General features: G+C 35.4%; 1 protein-coding gene across 1 annotated transcript in view; it reads right to left on the bottom strand.

The window, feature by feature from the left end:
* Positions 1-22,734, bottom strand: part of LOC134803929 (glutamate receptor 1-like) — a 158,755-nt gene that overhangs the window by 48,648 nt on the left and 87,373 nt on the right. The window contains exons 3-4 of the mRNA XM_063776749.1: positions 14,716-14,843; positions 12,711-12,840 (exon numbers count right to left, since the gene is read on the bottom strand). Coding sequence (XP_063632819.1) covers positions 12,711-12,840; positions 14,716-14,843 — 258 coding nt within the window. The remainder of the gene's footprint in view (positions 1-12,710; positions 12,841-14,715; positions 14,844-22,734) is intronic.

Below are 22,734 nucleotides of genomic sequence, written 5' to 3'. Positions count from 1 at the left end.
GCCATACTTCTAATAGGGGGAAAAAGGGGCACCATACTTGAAATAAAAAAAAAATATTGTACACATTTGCCACCTCCTACAGGTATGGCATTATGAGATTTCCATTTATGATCACACAGAAAGTGTTGAAAAAAAAATTCAAGATGGTACAAATCGTTTAGCAATAAAAAAAAAATTAACTCCCTTGCGGCGGTATGGCGGGCATTTGGAACCATCCGAAAAGTATGGCATGGTGATGTCATGAATGGCTGCTCGACGATGATCACCTGTGCAAAAATTAGCTTGGTACAAATGGTTGAATTGTTTTTTTTTTAATTAACGTGTTCGCCTCAGTATGGCGGGCTGTAAGTCACACCGGAGAAGTATGGCATTACGCTACCGCCTACTTCTTTTTTATGGACTATCGGATAATACGAGGATTTTTGTGGTACAAATCGTTCGACACTCGTATTTTATCCGACACGTTCGACTAACGCCCACGCGATTGGGCCGCCGGTACCAGCGCTATGGTCATAGCATTTTCTTTCCTTCATTACATGCTTAGACCCCTGACGAACCGCCATACTGGTACAAATGACCCAGTAAAATGTGTCACTATCTCCCGGTCTACTATATCAATATACTTAGCAATTTACCTCTAGTTTTAGGTCAACCTAAATGTATTGTCCAAGAGTATTAGATACATGTAAAAAAAAAATTACAAGTGCGAAATGTCACGGACCGTGTAGTGTGACTTCCCCAGATTTTGTGATATTTGATTTTTTTTTTTTAAATATAATGTGATTTTGCAATAATTTATATCAAATATAAAACACTAATCCTTGAACTACAAGACTGTTTAAAAATTGTATGGATTTATAACAATTTTATATAATTTTAAACAACATACATTTTGTGATTAGTTTTCGCGTCACCACCGCGCGTGGCAATATAAACATGCGGTACTCGGTTGAAAATTATCTTTACTACTGGCAGCCTTATTAAAGTTTTTTTAGAACAGCAACACTGTGTTGTTGTCAGGTTTACAAATGGCTGAAGGGAGAAGTTTTGTCGAAAATTGGTTATTAGTGTTCATTTGAAAAAACGGTCAACCTTAACGCATCACCGCCGTGTTAGAGTTTTGAAAGTAAGTTGCAGTTTCACGTTATTGTTTGTAACATAAGATATACCTCATACATTGCAGATTAAGCTAATTATTTAACATTTGCAAAATCAAAGGAAATGTTTATGTAATATCGAACATGTTCCAAATTATCACGACCGTGGCCTCAAAAATCTGTCACCGCCACGGACTTTTGAGTCCGTTTGATTAATTTAGAGGCACATGCAACTCTTCAGAAATGCATTTTTATTAGCTACAGATCATTTGCTATTATTGCCCGACTGCCAAAGCAAAAAAATATTTTTCGCTTGTATGTATGTATGATGTGTATCGAATTCTTTGTCACGCTCTACAGCCTTTATAGTTTGACGGATTTCAATGTCTGAGCTGTCATTAGGTTTGTCGTAGTCATAGGAGTGACTTAGGCTATGTTAAAATAACTATATAAATCAAAATAGCCGAGTTGGCCACCAAAATGCCGAAATGTCACGACTGAGGGACACTTTGTCACAACCGTGTTTATGCACTCATTTTATTTACCTTTCGTGAGGGTATTAAGCTTGACCATATGAATCAAAAAATTGTTTTTTGTATGTACTTTTTATATATGTAATAATATGTGAAAAATAAAAACATTTATGAAAAACAAAATTTTTTGGACACAATTTAAGAATCACCCCTATAACAACAAATACTAAAAAGTCCGGAACCCTCGGTGGGCGAGTCCGACTAGCACTTGTCCGGTTTTTTTAACGCCATACTCTTATTTGAATGCCTTTCATTATGTAGCAGTCACATTAAACTACTGTTATGGATATTTTGTGTAAAGTTTAAACAGGGTACTGTTTATAAAATCTACACACAACATCCATAATAGTACACACAAGACAGTTTCTAGCAATCTGTCAGGTGTACACATATAAAATATTGTCAGTTATTTTACCTCACAGAGCATCACCTAGAAAAATCTGCAGCGATTTTGACAGCCCACGCAGTGCAAGTGTTATTTATACGTCATAATTTCACAGACTTTTGATGTTTAAAATAACACTTGCACTGCGTGGGCTATCAAAATCGCCGCAGGTTTTTCTTGGTCTAACTCTACCTTTTAATGTAACAGACTTGCTATGCCTCTTATCTGACATAGATAAGATAAGAGACAGTAACTTTGTCGAATTTTGTAACCTGGCTCTTTTGCGTCAAATCCGGTAGTTCTGATTTTTTGCAGACTTGTTTATGATGTTGGCCCAATGAATAATCCAAGTTTGTGACTTCGAGCGCCGAACGCAACTTTGTCAAAAATCGAATAAACCGCAATTTTTTTTAGATTTGGACGATTATAACCCTAAAGTACTAGTTTTTGGTAATAACTTCCTAGGGAGTTTTTAAAGTAGACAAAAAATTTTTTTTTTCAAAATAGGCACTCATACATTTTTTTATGGAAAATAAATATTTTGTAGAACGTGGCGATGATGAATTCCATATAAATAACCTACCTAACCCTTATATTATAGCTAAGAACTGATGTAAAATTTTAAAATTTGGAAACGCTTAGATGCACAATCTCGGAAAATATTAGATGCACAGAGACAATTCTAGTGTCTTATTGTAGCAAATTTAGTCTAATAATGTATAATTTTACTGTATTATTGATATTGTATATGGTTTCTATGAGAACAGACTGATGTTTGACATAGCAAACCTAATTCGCATCGAAATTCGTTAAATAAAGTAACGTAGTCTGACAAAAAAGAGTAGAAATTAAAATGTGGCAATACTGTAGTATCGTCCCTTTCAAATCAATCTAAGAAAACGGGTCTACACTACGGTATTGCCACTTTTTAATGTCTACTCTTTTTTGTCAGACTAACCTGCTGCTGTTATCCATTTACCCAAACCCAGAACCTACTCGTAGCCTAGGTCCAAAACTGAACAGAATCAGTGGAAAAATATAATTCGAGCCCTTTATTCCAACAGAATAAGGTGAAAAAAGAAGAAGCACTAAGAATTTTGAGAAATACTTTAAAAAAACGAGTACCTATAACTGGCTTTACAATTAATATAAAGAAAACTTTGGATTGAATACGTAAATACTGTCAAAACTTTATCACAACATTATGAAGGCGCCGTTGCCTCTTTACGTCGTTATTGAGCTCCGAGTGGGCTTAAATGTTTGAAAAATGTTGGAGTGTTTAAGTTTGTTCCCGACTGGAGGCTCGATCGAGTTTCTCTGAAACAAGAATGGGATAAAGTAGAGGCCATTACCTAAAAGGAAATGCACAACCTAATAATATATTGGGATGGTTTTGAACAATTGATTTTATTGTGACTAACAGTAGGTACCCTACTATTCGCTATGTTCGATATAATATAAAATAATATAGAGCTAAGAGCGATAACAATATATATAGTAATAGCGGTACACCGTGAAATTCGGGAATCAGCTGCAAATGGTGTTAGAGGTATGAAAATCGGCACGATTAATCTTTAGGCCATTTGAATCAATTTGACCCGTAGCACCAAAAAAAAACAAACGGAAAGGAGTTATGACGTCATCTTTTTTTTGTATGGAAAAAGAAAAAAAATGTTCAGAAACCTATCGTGTGTGGTATTAAATGAAAGGGCATTTTACCATATACACATATATACAAGCTCTGGTAAGGGCATTTATTTGTGTGATGATGATGATGAACACACAAATAAATGCCCTTACCAGGATTCGAACCTGGGACCTCCTGCTTCATAGGCAGGGTCACTATCGACTAGGCTAGGAGGCCGTTTCATTGATAGATTGATAGATCACAATTTGTAATAATAAAAAAATTGAAAATAATACTAAAACTAAATATTTTCGAAATTAATTTCTTGGGGTTAGATATGAGGATATTGGGTATTACTTGAGGTATATTTTACAAAACATAATTCAACGGTTTCGTATCTGGAAGAGCCCAAACTTGGTATGTTTTGAAAATTATTTTAATTTTAATTAAATGCAAGTGACGGAAATATAATAATGTGATATATTTTTAGAACCGGGTCAATATGCCCTTTCATTTAATACCACACACGATAGGTTTCTGAACAATTTTTTTTCTTTTTCCATACAAAAAAAAGATGACGTCATAACTCCTTTCCGTTTGTTTTTTTTTTGTGCTACGGGTCAAATTGATTCAAATGGTTTAAAGATTAATCGTGCCGATTTTCATACCTCTAACACTATTTGCAGCTGATTTTGGCCAACCGCTAGCACTAATAGAACTAAGGTTTGAGATAAGTACATAACTTCTCAGGGGTGTATTGAATATTATTTGAACCTTAAATTTACCTAGTTTGTTGCCTGAAGTTTGAAAAAGAGCTTGCAGCGCCGGGTCTGCGCATTTTAATTTACCTGATTTTATTTGTTATTCAGTGTTTCTCTGTTTACTGTCCAGTTTAGTACGTAGATTAAAAAAAAATGGGCATTTATAACTTCCTCGTAATATATTATATTGTACATTAACAGAACTTTAGTACCTAAATAGTTTATACCTGACGTCGCAATACAAAGCTAAGCTAGAACCTTTTCAGAACCAATAAATAGTTGAACATTTAGTAACTTGTTTCTACCTTAGCAAAATATTATTTTCTCCAGTCTATACTATCAATATTATTCTTTTGAGCGGCTTGTCGTAAATAAGGTATTTTTAGGTAACGATTTCTTGTTATAGATATAACAAGAAATCAGAAGAAAAGAATTATTATAGGTATAACTTTAACGAGTAAGATTACCACAGTTGCCACAGGTGACGAGTAGAAACGAAATACATATTTATACACATTAGTATCACAGAACCGTTTCCACATTTTAAGTACCTACCTATCGTACAAAATTAAAAAATAAGTTCCGAGACCATACTTAGTTTAGACGAATTCATGATAATGAATATCATTTTTCTTCATAAGTTAGGTTCTTTATAACATGAATATAAAAGTAAAATACAAAAACACATGAAAAAGCAATAAAAATACATATAAACACATATAATTATTGTTATGTTCTTTTTGATTGACCATTGTAACATATTGTAAATGTACTAACGGCTGTAATGTTCATTTAAGTATTGCTGTTTTGACTTATTCTGTTTAATCAATATATTTTATATGTACTTACTTATAATTTTTTTTTGCTACATAACATGATGATGATAACACATTTATTACATTAAATAATACAATTTTAAACGTTATTAAAAACAATTGTACGGTAGAAAGAAGAGAAATCTAATCTTCAAGGATGGTTATTCCACAGCCGTCTTCAGATCTAAATCTTTCTATCCTTCTTCTCGTTCCTCTTATTCTTAGAGAGACCGCTCTGATGTTTGATATTTGTATTTTGACTTTAATCCAGTTGATTATTTGTGAGTATGGTTTGGACCATTTTTCACGGAGCTTAAGGGATGTTCTTTTTATGAAGGATTCATATTCCGTTCCCACAGCGCCATCACAGGAGACCACAAGGGGAGTGAATGAGGCTCTGAGATCTTCTGCAGCCAGGTCGTATTTGCGATGTTTTTCGCGAGCGCGTATTTGGGCAATCGTGGGCCACGTGAGTAGACCATACGAGGCGGCGTCGGCATTTACAATGCGAACGTCGAAGAACGCCTTTCTCGCTGGCTCCCATACGTTTTCCAGTAGTAAGTCGCTAATTAGCACTGGTTGCTCTAAGGTTGCGGCTCGCATTATTGGCTCAGTAGTAGCCGAACCCCATGCTGGTTCAGCTCAATTTTTGATATTGTCTCTGTGTTGGTCGTGGCCTCTTTTTATGAGCCCTCCCTTCAAAAAGTTATGTACTTATAATACTTTGCAAGTTATGGGTACCAAAGAAAATGATGAGCTGGTTTGAAATGTTAATTTTAGGTCATACAGTGAATTCAATCGATAAACACTCGCACATTAAACAGGCTTTATTCAAAAACGTGTATACATTGATATTAAGGAGTGGTCCGGAAAAAAAGTAGCAGCACACTATGTGGATTTTCATTTTATTTTGTTATAATTTGTAAGCAGTTCATTTCTATAGTGATCTGTAGATACTATTCTTTACAATTAAATACACTCGTATTTAATATAAAAGGGTGAATTAGAGTTTACGCGTTTTATTACCTCTCTCATGACACTTTTTGAACAGTGTCTTTTGAAGGAAATTATAAGGTATTTCTCATACACATCGTTTTTTCTAAAAGTTTGATAAGCGAATTAATACATTATGAAATTATTTTTCGTTCTATATAAAACTTTTTTTATTTGACTTCACTTTGAGGTAGTTTCATGGAATTTCTACTTTTGTATATTTGCCATTTTTACAGACCTCTGTCATAGGTTAGATTGGAGAGACATCCTATTTAACTACTCAAGATAAATTCCAGTTTATTGGAATAGCTTATTCATTAAATGATGTTCTTAAAAGCATAAAAAAAGTTATGAAACTGGAACTTCATTTGTGGCATTGTAGAAAACGGCCAACAAATATTATCAAAATGTACTGTTCAAAAAGTTACAAAGTACATTGCAATAAAAATGAGAAAACTCAAACAATCTCATATTTATCTATATTATTTTATTTTATATTAACTAAATTACAAAAAAAATAAACTTCACAGCTTCTTTTTTACTGGACTACTTCTTATAATATTGTACCTCATTGGTTATTTAGGTACCTATAACTAATGAGTAGAGTTGGTCAACAAGCCTGACGTACTGATTGCCGAGAAACACGCTTTAAGAGGAAGCTAACGTAAACTTGTAAGGGCAGGCACTAACCAATACCTTTAAAGGTTAAAGGGGACTCGATAGAAAAAAATCACGAAAACATGTGTAAGTTTCATTTTATTTGTAAGTCTAAGTATATTGTTACCCTGAATACCATAGAGTATTTTATAGTATAAAATAACTAGTGATGCAGTTGAGGGATCTGACGAGCAAAAATTATAAATAAAAGTATATTTCCAGAGTAATTCGGGTAAAAGATAAAAACCCGCGCGATTCCCATATCTTCCGTCGCATGTTCCATCATATCATATCTTTTGTTCCCTTCAAATTTCCTGGCCCCTCTTAATTATAGGTAGTCGACGCGGTCCCATAAAAGCGCCGCTGTAACGTAATTAAAGATCCTTTGACGCAAAATCAAGAGTTTAATGTGACCATGTGACGTCACGAAGGCGTACTCGATGAATAGTGGTGAAGAGCTAACGACCGATATTCAATCGTAATCGACACCCGATAATGATAGCGCCAGCAAACGATGATCTCGCAAATACCAGAAATTTCGTCATAAAGGCGGATTATGCAAAGCTGACAATTTCAAGAGGTCTATTTGTGTGCTTTTAAAACCGTATCCAATACCGTTGTGACAATCGTTTTGCTGTAGGCCAATAAGTCAATGTAGTATGTGAATGGTTTAGTTTTCTAAGGCCCACTTGCACCATTCCACCAACCCGGGGTTAACCGGTTAAACCTGGAGTTACCATTGTTACCAGTACAATTTGACACTGGTTAATGGTTTAACGGCTTAACCCCGGGTCAGTGGGATGGTGCAAGCGGCCCTAAAACATTTTAACCTGAGTATGTGTCTTGCACTATGCCTCACATATAACTTAACTACCTAGCTACAATAGTTTAGTTAGTAGAATAGCTTAGTAATTCGATAATAATCCTAACCTTTGAGTCGTAGAGAGTAAGTTACCTGTTCTTTAAGTAGGTATCTGTCAAAGAAAGTATTGTTTGGACTAGTGTAACTTTTAGAATAGGTTTTTAACTTTTTAGTGTTATGAATTATTTGATAAGTAGGTATTCCATGTAGTACTAAAATGTATTTTTAGTAAACTCAGTAGTAGAGGCTTTGTCAAGCCCGAAATATATTATTTTTATAATTCTAATCCAATTGCACTTGCATCTGATATTTGCTGGAGTTATTATATCCACGCTGCTAGTATTCAGTGAATATAAAACACTCCTCTGTGGTGCTGCACTGCGTGCTCAATTTCGCAATCATATTTATATTTACAATGGTTTTATCGCAGTATTGCATTTTGAAGTTAGGATGTTATTTGTTTTTAATTTACATACATGTTTTCACGTGACCTAACGCATTTCAGATAGCAAAACGGCCTGATATGACTGTAGCTGCATGTGACTTAATACAATCTAGCTTTACCCCTTTTGGTGTGGAAACACACGGCCCGTGGGGTCCCAGTGCCCTGAAATATTTCTGAGCGTTATCAAAGAGGCTGGTGGATGTGACTGGGGACCGTAGTCCGTAGTCGGCTGGCAGCTTCCTCGCACAGCGCATAAGCATTGCAATTCTGCGAGGTAATGCTGCCAGCGTCTACGGGACGTGGCCGAGGGGTGATTTTTTATTGTAGGATACGTTTAGGGATGTTTTATTTTTATTAATTTAGAATAGTTAGATACTTTTAGTTTATAAGTTTTTATACAATATTTATATTTATTTGTTTAATGTTTCAAAAAATAGTTGAGATAGTAAAAAAAACGGTCATTAATGTTCTAATACAATCTTAACTTGAATTGATATTGACAAGTACTCAGTCAACACGCAGTAAGAGGACATTCTCGCTCGAGAATATTCCCCATATTAAACGGAGAACGTTCTCAAGAACTGCACGAATCTAAACAATTTGATAAGTATTTCATTCATCATAATGTTGGGTTGCGAAATCCTATTTCACAAAAGTATCTTAATTTTATATTAGACCGTGCCTAAAGTCTGGCTCTACCAATACATTTCCTATGAGAACAGATCCCCAAACGCAAATCCTAAGCCTTTCTGCCTGTTACTCAATACGGGTTTACCAAAGCTTTTGATGGGCCATTCACCTTCGTAGTAAGGCTTAGTTGATATATATGTACGTCCACAATAACTACTTAAATATTATATATATACATTAGCACTATTGGTTGATCGTGCAATGTATACTTAGCTCATACAATCATTTTTAAAACAGAAAATCACAAAACTGTAACAAAAGAAAGAAACATAAAATATTTAAATCTTATGGTGTCCTTAGTTCTAATGATAAATCATGAACGTACATTTTTATATGAAAACAAGATTTGGATATAATGGGTTTTAAAATTGCTTTATTCGATAGATCACGTTTGTTTGATGTGACAGGCTGAGGAGGGTGTTATTTGGGTATCAGGTCAATCTCATGTTCCGCCCTCTCCGAGACTCCCGATCTCTACTTTATTTCCGCTCTCGGATAGCGTCGAGCTACTTTAATGTACTTAAAGGTGCCTCTACAGTAACATAACATTCAGCTAATCTTAGTGGGCTCTAAATCTTAGAGCATTTTTGAACTGAATTCTTGCTATTGGAAAAGGGAACCGGTAGGTAGTACCTAAGGTACATTAAAAAATAATTATATTCAAAATGATTTGGGAATATTGTAATATGCATATTTGAACATTAGTTAAACTTGAAACTGAAATATTTGTAAAATGTTCCTGATGTGTGTTTGTTACTTTGTTAGTGTAATGTTTTTTTTTAAATAAAGCATCACCGTGAACGGGGTCTAATGCTTTCCTGTATTATTTGGACCGTTTTAGTGTAATGTATATTCTTAATGTAATGCTCATGGCACTTTTTATATCTACTACTATACTTAGCATCTGTACCGTATCCGCCACCCACTCGCCCTCTGCTATGACATCCGCACTTGCTTTTTATGGCTTTTCTGGGTTTTTATTCATACATCGCCCGCGAGATAACTTGTACGAGCGGTTTATACAAACTTTAAAATTGGCGTAAATCCCGGGAACTAATAAGTTTTTCCAGTAAAATGCACTGAAGTACTAGCTCAATACCTTTTATTAGTTCGAGTTATAAAGATGTAGAAAAATAGTTATTTAATAACTAATAACATTAAATAAAATAACAGTTTTGAATGATTCACGGTTAGTTTCACTAGACCTGCGGATGTTGGGTTGTAACTGCGTAGAAATATCGGTAGCTCGAAAACAATACAAAAGGTAATCACGGTTCATATCCCGGTCGATATAAGTCTAGTTAACATTAAAAAAAAATTAAATGAAATTGATAAAAATATTAAAATGGTTTGCCGCATCTCTATTAATATAAAACTTATTATCAATACGGAAGTAAATATGTCTGCCTGTTACCTCTTTACGCTAAACCTGCTAAACCGATTTATGTGACTGAGACAGAGAGTTAATTTGAGTCCCAGGAAAGAATGTAATATACAGTTTTCATCACAGAAATCACCGTTCTATGCAGAAAAAGTTGCGAGCAGAAGCTAGTAGGTAGTATATAATTTAGCAGTAAAAGATACATAATGGCACAAACAGTAAGGTGTACTTAAAAACCACGTTTTATATGCAAATGGGCTTTTCCGTTAGCAAAGTGCTCTTTTCTTGGTGATCTCGTGACATACTCGTAAAATGAATTTTACTCGGCTCGTATCCGCACTCCGTGCCGCGGATAAGTCCATTTTCTGAGGATATATTGATTTCTACCATCATATTCGGTAGTTCTTTTCTTTTGCACTTCTTTCAATATGGAACAAAATTTTCCCTACCCCGTTGTGGTCATGAACAGTTAGCATCAATAATATCGGACGAAACAACGTGCCAAAAGTATCTGCCGCCCTCTCGTTCAAAAGCATTTGCAACCGTCTAATTTTATTATTCAACTCAAGAAAATTAAGAACCGTCTACCGAGGCGTATGGGACAAATCTTAAAATGTGATTTACCTGATAATCTCTAAAAAATACATTGTATCATTCGATTGAAAATACATAATAAAAATAAGTATGGCAGAAGAAAATTGCTCGTCAGTATTTGCACCAAGCATAATTTTAAACTATAATGCCTAGCAACAACCTACTTTAAAGACGAAGAAAAAATTATTCATTGGCAGTTTTGTTGTTCATCTCTAACATAGAATGTAAACAATGAATAACTGCAAAATGTGACAGAAAAGAGTGGGAAATACCTACTTGACAAGTTGTCTGCCCTTCTATTATTTTCGTACCTACACAAGTTACATGTATGCCAAGTCGTATGCTTTCTTCCGGTTGGAACTGTACTTTGACGTTACGAGTTGAACTAAAATAAGCACGGATACTTAGTAAGGATATTTCGAGTGAAACGTGACACGAGTCGTGTCGAAATTATTAAATTTTCCTATACCACATACACTCATTCTCAAGGCAATATCCTATTTAATCTCTACATAGACCTATTTATTTATTACCTGCCTTTGTACTTGATCAAGTACGCTTCAAGTATAGTTCATTTAGACTAGTCTTCCCGAGCGATGTAATAAAATTACCAATAGGTCCGTTTCAAAGACCTTTAGTATGCACAAGGCCATCCAAACTCATTAATGAATGGTTCAATCAGCAATGCGCGGCGCGAATACAGAATAAACTCATTTTAGTAATGACTGCACTCATTATTCGCTGAAGAGACTTGGAAATATTGAGACCAGTGAGCTCTGAATTAACATTCTGGACGCGGCTACTTCAGAATTTCTTTTCTTTTCCTCAGAAATAAAGGCGTAACCTTTACCCATTCCCATTTCAAATTTATTTACAGTTAGGAATATTAATGAGGAAGAAACATGAAATGTTTCGATAAATGTACTTTTTGAATATACTAGGTATGTATTAAAGCTGAAGTCATTACGCGGTTTTTTTCTGCTTAAAATAGACGTAGGTATCATTGCTAGTACATATTAAATTTATATTCTGATTAAGGAAATTCTCATTCCTGAAAATAGATACGGGACATTAAAGGATGCAGTAGTACTGTAACTATACTGTGTATCTTTAAGTATTTAAATAAAAGTAAACAAATAATTTGTACATTTTCGGGTAGTTATAACATTTATTGGTTAACCAACCAAATACAAAACCGCCTGGATCTGTCACTGAACGACCTGACTTTAACATACATTATTTGATCACGTTATGTTTTCATCTACCCTCAACTGGCTTAAGGAGCCATTTGAGGGTAGATTTTGTTTACTTTTATTTAAATACCTAAAGATACAGACTATATATGGCGAAATACATTATGGATATTAACAGTGATACCTAATATGAATTTTCTATACATAGTGTTGAATTGTATACTTACAAATAAAAAACATTCTGCATACAAACTAATTGCATAATTTCAAGTTGTGCAAATGATCAGTTGCATAAAAACAAAATGGATTTAAACTTTTTGATAATTTAATTTCGTAATTTTCGCTTTGAATATTTTTTTGTTGAGTTTATGATAGGTAGGTATGCTGTTTCAATAGGTATTGTATGTATGAAACAACGTATAGGTTGAAATATTTATGTATGTTTTCAAATACAGCTATGAGCTGCTATGACACTGTTTTGATTCTCATTTTTTATGTAATAAATACATTTATTGCACATTTGATTGCAGTATGAGAAGTGAGAGCAGAGTGTAGACACACGGTACAGGCATTTTGAATGCTTCGATTCGCTCTGAATTCAATACGCCATCGGGATGAAATTGACATATTTTGCTCCCTAGCAATACAATCTACTTTTAATGACGTTTTGGGCTCACCGTCATGTGAATCGTAGATGTAGATGACGTGTTTCCAGCCGTAATGTGTGATGGTATCTATGACGGCGCGGTGATAATCGGGACGCATGCTCACGGCGTAGTCGATGAGCCCAGACGACGGGGGAATAACCTGCAGAATAAACAATATAATTCTGTATGACACAAATATATAATAGTTATTTACGATACAAGTGCGAAAAATAGGAAATTAGCAACGAGTGGCGAATTTGAAAACACAACCGAATCTCATGTCATACCTACTCTCCTAGTGGATTAATTTAATGCAACAATATTAAAATTTATTATTATTACATGAATAGGTATATACGTAACATAAATATTACGTATATGTACGTACAACTAATAATCTACTGTATATATTTCTAAAAAGAATATATAAATGTCAAATATCGGTTACGGGCAAAATATTTTAGCTTCGCAATGCATAATACATAAAGTTTTTTAAAGATCAAAGTTGGTTTTATTTCCTTTTTAAAACTAGATTCCACGGGGAGTGATAAAAAACGACAAAAGCCGCAAGAGGGAGAAGAGACAAAAGTATAATAAAATTTACATTTTCCGTTCATTTAAAGTAACAGGTAAAGATGGTGACATTCAACATTATGTATTTTTCGGGCCCCTGTCACCAACAGAAGGCAACATTCCAAGGCGTCTTTTACATACCCCATGAATCGTTATAATTATTTTCACGTGAGATTTATTTTGAGAAAACTCTTGAAAATAACGATAAGGTACTCGGCTCCGAGGAAAGCTTCAGTCTCAGGACGCGCCATAGTATTACGCAGTAGCAAGGTTTGCATTATGCATGAAAGATTCATTGTGGTGTTCTCGTTCGGTGGTTTTAAACAGTTAAATTATTCTTAAGCTGGCTTTATCTCTTATTGCTAGTAATTGTTAAAGAAATAACCAATAACATCAGTTACTTGCATAAAATAAATACAATTCACTGCAGCAATGATTATGATTGAAATACTTTCCTAGTTATGTATGATATATGCGGCGGTATTTCAAAAGCCCCAGGAATACGAGTACCTATATGCAATTATGGAGAATCATTAACTTATATCATTTGTAGGTAACGTACCTAAAACTTTTCCTGGCAGAAATGAGAGCTTGGCAAAATGAATCATCAATGGACTAGCGATAGGTAACTGTCATAGTCTTAAATAAATAAATAAAATATTTCATAATGTGATGTCACTAACCGAGAAGCAACAAAAGTGCAAATGCAAAACGACACATAAAATATTTCCTTACCCCCTTATTCATAAACGCGCTACATACCTCAATTAGCTAATAGGTAATCGTTTGTCTTTATCTGTCATTTTGAGGCCCGTAAAGTTTTATGAATAAGGGGGTTAATGTATATAATTACATATATTAAGTATACAAATATAAAAATGACAACTATAGTACCTATATTTAATGTAATAGAAAATAGTTGTTTAATCAATAAGATAGCTGATTTGTCCCATATTTGGCGGTAGCTATATTCTTTAATAATGTTAGTATAATTTCATAACGTTAAGATACTTATCGATAACAGTTCTGTCGATGATCATTTTGTTAAGAGGTACTTTTTTGCTAGAAAAAGTATAATTCCAAATAGACAGCAGGTTATAATAGCTCCTGGTACCGATACTTGACAACAATGTTATTGTAATGAGTTCTCGGAATGTATGTTGAAAATTCTGATTTAGTAATTTACTAATTAGAACTAATTTAGTAATTTAATTTCGATTGCTGGTCACGTACATTCTATATTAACAATAGGTGCGTAAGCTTCCTTGATCAATGCTTTGGTACTTTATCTATGAAATACGTAATAATACGTACTACATTTCTAAAAGAAAAATAATTAAAACTATAGTTTTATCAGTCAAATGATTCGATAATTTTAAGATCTAATATGCTGAATAAATTAGATCATCAATATAATCTAACCTTGCATCTAAAATGCTAGTTTAAAGAAGCTACATCTTACCTTTTCAGGGAACCAGGGCGTGACAAAAGGCATCTGGAAGGTGTTGGTGTACGAATGCAAAGTGTCGAAGGAGTCCGGTGTGACCGCACCCAGGAATGCGATGACGCCGCGGGCGAACTGGTTGCAGACTGTGACAAAAAAATAATACCCAATAAGTCACAACACTTGCTGGAAGTATTTGTCGCACGGAACGGTTTTCAAGGCACTGCACTATAATAGTTATTTACGATACAAGTGCGGAAAAGAGGAAATTCGAAACGAGTGGCGATAAATTAAAACACGACCTAAGGGAGTGTTTTAAATCGACACGAATTACCTATTCGCACGTATATCGTACAACGTTTTACAGTACATATGGCCCTTTAAACATCTGACATACGCACGAAAAGTGCTATTTTACGCACTAGTGCGGGAAAATAGGACCATATGTACTGTAAATAAACTCTTTGTTACAGCAATCTTTTGGCTCAAATTCGCATTAGCGTTATGGCAGTAGCTGACTCTTTAATAGGTCGAATCAGTGATGTATTTATAGTCTTCTCATAAAATATCTATCGCCAATATCAACTCAAAGAAAAATCAAGCTAGATTTTATGATTCATGAATACGAAAGTGGGTAAAGGGTTATATACTCGTAATCAGGTAACTAAATAGGTACCTATCTAATCTATGTAGTTAAAACTTAGAAATGTAGGTAGGTATATAATCTTCACGTCTGCTTTTTACGTTATACTTATAACGTAACGCGTTAAACTTTCGTTAGTTTGTAAGCCGTAATGTTTATTGTCAAATGTCAAATAGGTACAGTTGACGTCAAATATATGTTTACACTTTTGAACCTTATGCCTTTGTAATAAGGCGAATAGTAAACATATCTTTGACGTCGCCGGTACTTATATTATTAGATTAGGTACTTAGATTAGATAGGTTTATTTTATTCGTTTGTACATATTTATCTACCTAATTATTTAAAATGGTAAATTTAAAAACAATGTGTACGAGTAAGCCAAACACTTCCATTTGATACCAAACTTGACCATACTTCTTTGCAAACATGATGACCAGAATAGATTTTTGGCCTTTTGGGCTCTTATTGTAACTTCATAACCCCTTAATCGAGCCTTCTCATAATATAGGTAATGAATAGAATGTAATGCCTCCAAGAATAGGTACGTTTACCCAATTCCATTTAAATTAGAACAAATTTACTAAAGTTATTACCTACGTAGCAAACTGTCCTCTCATAGCTCAGGTAACTAACATCGAAATGCCGGGACGTGCCCCTAGCCATCCGTGTGTTCCAAGTTGAATGTAAGAACTACGCTTCTCTTCACTCACTCGTTACTTTATTTTTAGAACTAATACGTTTTCCCAAAACGGTTTTTCATGAAGTCGCATGAAAATGAGCACCAAGAGTTTTCTTATTTTATATCTGACCAACAGTCAGTTGTATTACATTAGGTACACAGAAAACCCTAATGCCGTCCGGTTACGCCTCGCGCTAGCTCGGTACGCGGCCGCATAGTCGCATCCACTATTGTTTAGGATTATTCTAACAAGAACGGTGTTGCATACTAATTCGACAATTCTAGAGTCAAATATTCAGTGCGGAATTGTGGGCTGATATGAGCTAGAGATAAAGTGGTTATTAGTGGAACGCTCCTGATTTATACAGCTTGCTGCTTAACGCATACCGATCATACCTGTGTTTTGCATAGCGATAGGCTGTTGGTAATAATCGGGTTATGGAGGACTATGGGACTACACCGCAACTATTATCAACGCGTAAGCACAAGATATTTGTGGTAACAACTATCTTAAACTTACAGCTTTATAAGAAAATAATGCGTTATATTAACATAAAATACGTCTGAAATACATAAGAAATGGCACAAGTCTGTGTAGGAATAACCGTATTTTATATTATAACACAAGTATTTCAATTTCGTTGAAAATGTAGGTACGTATTTTAACTTTTACAAAGAGTTTGGCAATTTGTTAATAGCCTATTAGAACCCACTAATACGCCTCTGCATTATTTTCCCTTTTTGCCCATTTAATTTTAATACTTAAAAGCGTGTTTAACTATTGGATCTGTACGCCCCGAACCACCCCGGCTCCGCTATTTTGAATAATTTCCAAAAACTGAATCGACAGTGAAATTCCATATTATTTTATAATAATTTACGATCGTCGCTCATTATTTCCAACTAAAACGGACCTTTATCGCATGCTTGCTTTTCTATTTGTAAGACAACCCTAGCGTACAAATGAATACTTAATCAAGACAAAGTGCGGCTAGTTCGCAAAATCCGCGTAGCTATTATATCTATATTATTAATAATATTTAACAAATTAACACATATCAATGAAAGAATAAGGATCAAAGTCAAATGGCGTTCTAACAGTTTTAATCTTCTGTCGAAAGATGGCAGTAAATGTACTGTAGCTACATAATTTACCATGACAGTAACTCTCATTTCAAATTCTCTTTGCCTGTTCACTGTACTTATCAGTTTATCTACCTATTAGGTATTTGTGAAATTATATTGAATTTGCCAAATAAGGTTTAGGACTCAGTTTAAGTCTATGTAGTAGGTATGGCTTACGTTCCTAAAGCGTGCGCAATTTGAAACTAATTCATGAGTATAGGGTCCTGTTCCACCGCTGATGAGCAATCCACTTAATCTACGTACGTGTAGAAAAGATCCTGTGTGAATAATAGAAAGGCGTGTACAAAGTAAATATAAAGTCACTTAATGCGGCCTCATTAAGACTTCAAAGACAAATTTTATGAAATATGCAATTACAAACCTGGCACGCTTTAATAATAGACAGAGAGCTAACCCTGAAAAATGATAATATACCTATGGATAGATGTGAGCAACGAAACATGACAGTTACTTCTCTATACTTACTGTCCTTATCTGTATATTACTGAATCCAGGTGTCTGGCAGCTGTTCATCGGTGGAGGTCAGAATAAGTATAATTTTCACTTAAGAAAAAAAAACAGGCCAGCAAAAACTATTTCTTGATTCGGTCAAATTGTGCTTTTTGAAAAACAAATTGTAGCCAGCATTCAATGAATGTAGTATGATACCTTTGGGTATGGTGCTTTACGCACACTACCGGGACATATTTCATGCTAAAAGGGGGGGTTGCGCCAGGGGGAGGGGATAGGACACTAGTGTGCTTAAAGCACCATACTCAAAGGTATCATACTACATTCTTTGAATGCTGGCTATAATTTGTTTGTCTTCCCCATACATTAGAACATAACTTGACCGAATCATCTGTTGAATAAAGTATAACGCCATAAGTTGTTTAAAGTTAGACCAAGAAAAGTCTGCAGCGGATTTGATAGCCTACGCAGTGCAAGTGTCATTTATACGTCATAATTTCATAGAAGTTTGACGTTTAAAATAACACGTGCACTGCGTGGGCTATCAAATCTGATGCAGACTTTTCATGGACTGACTCTAGTTGGGTTGGAAAGGCGGACTAGGTACACATAATAAAATACATACAATAAAATCTTATAGCCCGTTATCAAATCCGTGACAGCAATCCGAAACAGCGTGTTGAATAATGTAAAATATGATAATTTTAAATTGATATCAATATCAGATCAGAAGGTCGTGCTTGCAAAAGCATTCTGATACCTACATGCAGGGCCGGATTAAGCATGTCGGGGCCCCTAGGCAGTGCAAGGCTCGGGGCCCCCTACAGTCAATTCTGTATACAGCATGTTCAGTTGTTCAGTACCTACAGGGAAATAAGTTTGCGTTTTTAATTTCAATCTTCAGCCGAGACGATCCGAGTCTAGTCAGAACGATGTCTTTTTCGCTCTTATTGCTTGGACATAAAGCTTTTTTCTATCAATTTTTGCCGATTCCGCGTTGCGTCAAGTGTAGGAAGAGCCCTTTAGGCTTAAGGCCAATCCCCAGTGGAATACCAAAGCTGTGAGCTTGAGCGTCACTTTCCTATCTAACAATGGCAAATTCTACGCTTAATTTTGCGAGACTGAACAACGATTGTCCGACCATAAGACAAAACGCCGAGCCACATGATTAGAATCAACCTAGTAATAAATAATTTCCAGGCCTAAAAGTCCGAAGTGAGGCGAGCTTTCATGCCGCGAAGTCAAAGCCGTGCTTCAGGCTTCAGGATAAGTACATAGTTGAGCAAAGACACGAACCAAATTCCATTGTATTAAAAAGCGAGACTGCAGGCCCAGCTAGGCGCAGCGAGGCCAAAGCCTAAGCTGAAGTAGAGGAGATGAGGAACACAAACCAATGGTAAATTGAGGTAAAAAGTGAGGCTGAAGTGAAGATCGAGCTCAGCAATTTCCGCATTGCTTGACAAGCCCGAAGCGTCTTTTAGCGAAGTGAGCTTTCATGCGAGGCCAAGCTACTGAATCAATATTAATATTTCTTAAAAAGCGACGCCGAAGGCTGAGCTGTAAGGAAGCAGCGCTCTGACATGAACCAATCGTCGAAAAAAGGTCACTTTTGTGACGCAGTTTTACATACATACATTTTGTATGGATCGTCACTAAACTGACACCCCAAATTCGTCTAAAAAACTGGAGACACTTTTTTTCTTTGTTTTCATCAATAGTCCTCGTGATTCTGAGTCGAAATAACCCAGAAGTTGTTGGTTGTTAAAAAAAAAGGATATGTTAAATTTTTTTCAGAAAACCTTTCTAACAGGGGCCCGTTTCTCAAAAGCTTGTAACTTGTAATACAAGCGGATGTCACTTTTTGACAGCTTTTGTTAGAAAGGGACTTCCACTTGTATTACAAGTTACAAGCATTTGAGAAACGGGCCCCAGGTACGCATATACGCCCCGTAAACTGTAACGTATTGCTTCAATTTTATTCCAGTTACATTAAATTCAACTATGGATCAAAAGAAAAACAATAACAAAAGCATACTCATTATTATTAAGCAACAATTGTTACTCGTGAATTTTGACCCTATGAAACATAATTTTATTTGGTGCGAGCTGAGCCGCCGGGGCCCCCTAGCCGAGGCGGGGCCCCTAGGCAGTTGCCTACTTTGACTTAGGGTTAATCCGGCCCTGCCTACATGTCTAACGGGACGAACTTATTCTGGGGAACATTTCAATTGCAGCATGGTGCCAATATTTTTGAGAAAGGATGAATTATAGCCGTTGCAAAATTTAAGTAACCAGGTGGGCCAGTATTCATTTGCGTGTTATTCTGATTCTAACTGCACCGACGCGCAGGCAGCTGTGCACCCGAGTTCTCTCACTCCTTGCTTTGTAATAATATTAAATTGATATCAATATCAGATTGGTAAGTAAGTCAGGCTTGCAGAAACATTCTGATACCTACATGTCTAGTGGGACTAAGCGCCACTTGCACCATTCCACTAACCCGGGGTTAACCGGTTAAACCTGGAGTTACTATGGTTACCAGTACAATTTGACACTAGGTTAACGGTTTAACCGCTTAACCCCGGGTTAGTGGAATGGTGTAAGTGGCCCTAAGTGTGTCAGGGGAACGTTTCAATTGCAGCATGGTGCCAATATTTTTGAGAAAGGATTAAATTAAAGCCATTGCAAAATTTAAGTAACTACCTACTAGATGGAGCCAGGTGGGCCAGTATTCATTTGCGTGCTTTTCTGTACCAAATCATGATAATATTGATAATATTAAAATATCAGATCGGTAAGTAAGTCAGGCTTGCAAAATCATTCTGATACCTACATGTCTAGCGGGACTAAGTGTGTCAGGGGAACGTTTCAATTGCAGCATGGTGCCAATATTTTTGAGAAAGGATCAAATTAAAGCCATTGCAAAATGTAAGTAACTAGGTACTAGATGGAGCTATGTGCCCCAGTATTCATTTGCGTGCTATTCTGATCCTGCACCGACGCGTAGGCAGCTGTGCGCCCGAATTCTCACTTCTTGCTTTTTACAGGTACATTTCTGTTTCAAAACATGGCGTACTGAATCATCCTTGTTGTCATTAAGCCGACTAAGAGACAATACTTTTATAAATTTAGTTTTGGAAGATGGCTCTTAAATGACCCGAGGGCGAACTCGTTTCGTAATGTTTTAATTACAAGTGATATTTGAATGGTTCGTTCGAGAGAATCGGAAATTAATTTATCTTGCATTATTTCATTTTGTAAATACGCATTCTTTACATTTCAGACATAATTAAATGAAAAACATTATTTTTAGCAAAACGTCTTGTTATTTAGTTAAGATTTCGCTTATGTAAATGTTTCATTGTACATAATGTACTTGAAGACTACGCTCAGCTGGACTTTCACTGAAGTACCTACCTACTGTCTAGTGACACAAACGAAACGATAAGCATGACCTCTCCATACTTAACGTTGCAGCATATGCACTTCAGAACACAAAGTAAGAGCAGGGTGAATTTAAATTGTAAAAAGGTAACCTACGTACGTAAAAGTTTTCTAACTATGACAAGGTTCCAACTGATTTAAAAATTAATTCTAACGTTAGATGTTTTCCGGCGATCCCCTAATAATGTTTCTGTTCACGCACACATTAGTGCTCACTGCTTCCAAATATTGTTGGGGGTTTTCGTGTTGAAATATGGATGTTGTAATAAAAAAAGCAAATATCGGTTGGTCTGGCCGCGGGGAGCTGGATGGAATGCCGATCACGTTTACTCGGCATCACAGGGCGTCTCATACGAGTATACTTTAAGATACTTTACTTTACCGATTCTAAACTGTTCGTAGGTATAGTCAGTTATTATCTGTAACTATTTCCTTTCTTTTTTGTTAAGACCGCCTTCTTGAGTTGACTGTTAATGATGCTTTAGTTTTAGAACCTAAAAACAAATAAGTACAACACTAATGGATGCTTTGAATAAGCTCTGACATAATAATTAAATCTGATCTTTAGTCGCACAGGAATGTTTATAGTACCTACTTAAGTACATGTAGGTACTTAATAAATAAAAAATGGCTAATTTTCGCCTATTATGATCGAGCGAGTGCGAGCGTATTCGTTTCTGCTTTCAACCGATTCTTGTGAAATTTTATGAACAGGTATTTCCCATTCTCCAAGAGATTTTAGTATGTTACTGTCACAATGAAAAACTAGGTTTTAGAGGATTTCCTTTTTTCAAAATTTGCAGGTTCGATATTTATATGGATTTTTTGTCACTTCAGTTTTCGGATCATTGTTGCGAAATATTCAATTATTCACCTACACTTAGGTATTACACACATTCGCTGCGTTACTGGAAGCATTTGGCCGTATTTGACTATCCGCCTATACGTCATTTCATCAACCTATGCTGCCCTCCTAAGCTAAAAAGCCGTATTTGCAGTCAATTTGTATGAAAACTGAATGCAAATACGGCTTTTTAGCTTAAGAGGGCAGTATGGTTGTCTTACTCCCGGCCCGGTGCATTTATGTTCCCTTGTAAGTAAGATAAAGATAACTTGTACTCCGGATATTCTTGCTTCAAATATACTTAATATTTCATTTCTAAAGAAAAATTGTATGTTAAGTATTTTTGCGCAAAGCACTGAAAAGTAATTTTCACCACACCATCTCGGAAAGGCTTACTTTGCACTACAAAAACTGACAGCAAAGGTGCATTTTATTCACATGTGAGGCAAAGTAATCAAATGCAAGTTTTGAGTTGTTTTCTTATGTTTGCTGGTAGAATTGACTTTTAAATGATGATTTTGGATGATACATATTTAATAACATTCATTTGGATTTGATTTGGTTTGATTATTATGTTTGATATTTTACATTTGATATTTGCTTCGGGTTGGTGTGGTGAAAAATTTTGTGTTTCACTCGGGGGCAAATTTTGTTTAACCCTAGCTCGTGATTTGAAACCCTCGCAACGCTTAAGATTCCATTTTTCGTACCACTCGCTACGCTCGTGGTTCAATTTTGGAATCTTTCGCTTGCTCGGGTATCAATATTAGCACAGAATAACTAATAGTATATTAGCACGAGCGGTTAAACAACAACTTTGCCCCCTTG

This window comes from Cydia splendana, chromosome Z (assembly GCF_910591565.1).
Source record: "Cydia splendana chromosome Z, ilCydSple1.2, whole genome shotgun sequence".
In the NCBI taxonomy this organism is placed as follows: domain Eukaryota; kingdom Metazoa; phylum Arthropoda; class Insecta; order Lepidoptera; family Tortricidae; genus Cydia; species Cydia splendana.
Note: the sequence above shows the minus strand (reverse complement) of the source record. Positions and strands in the feature narration are given on the sequence as shown.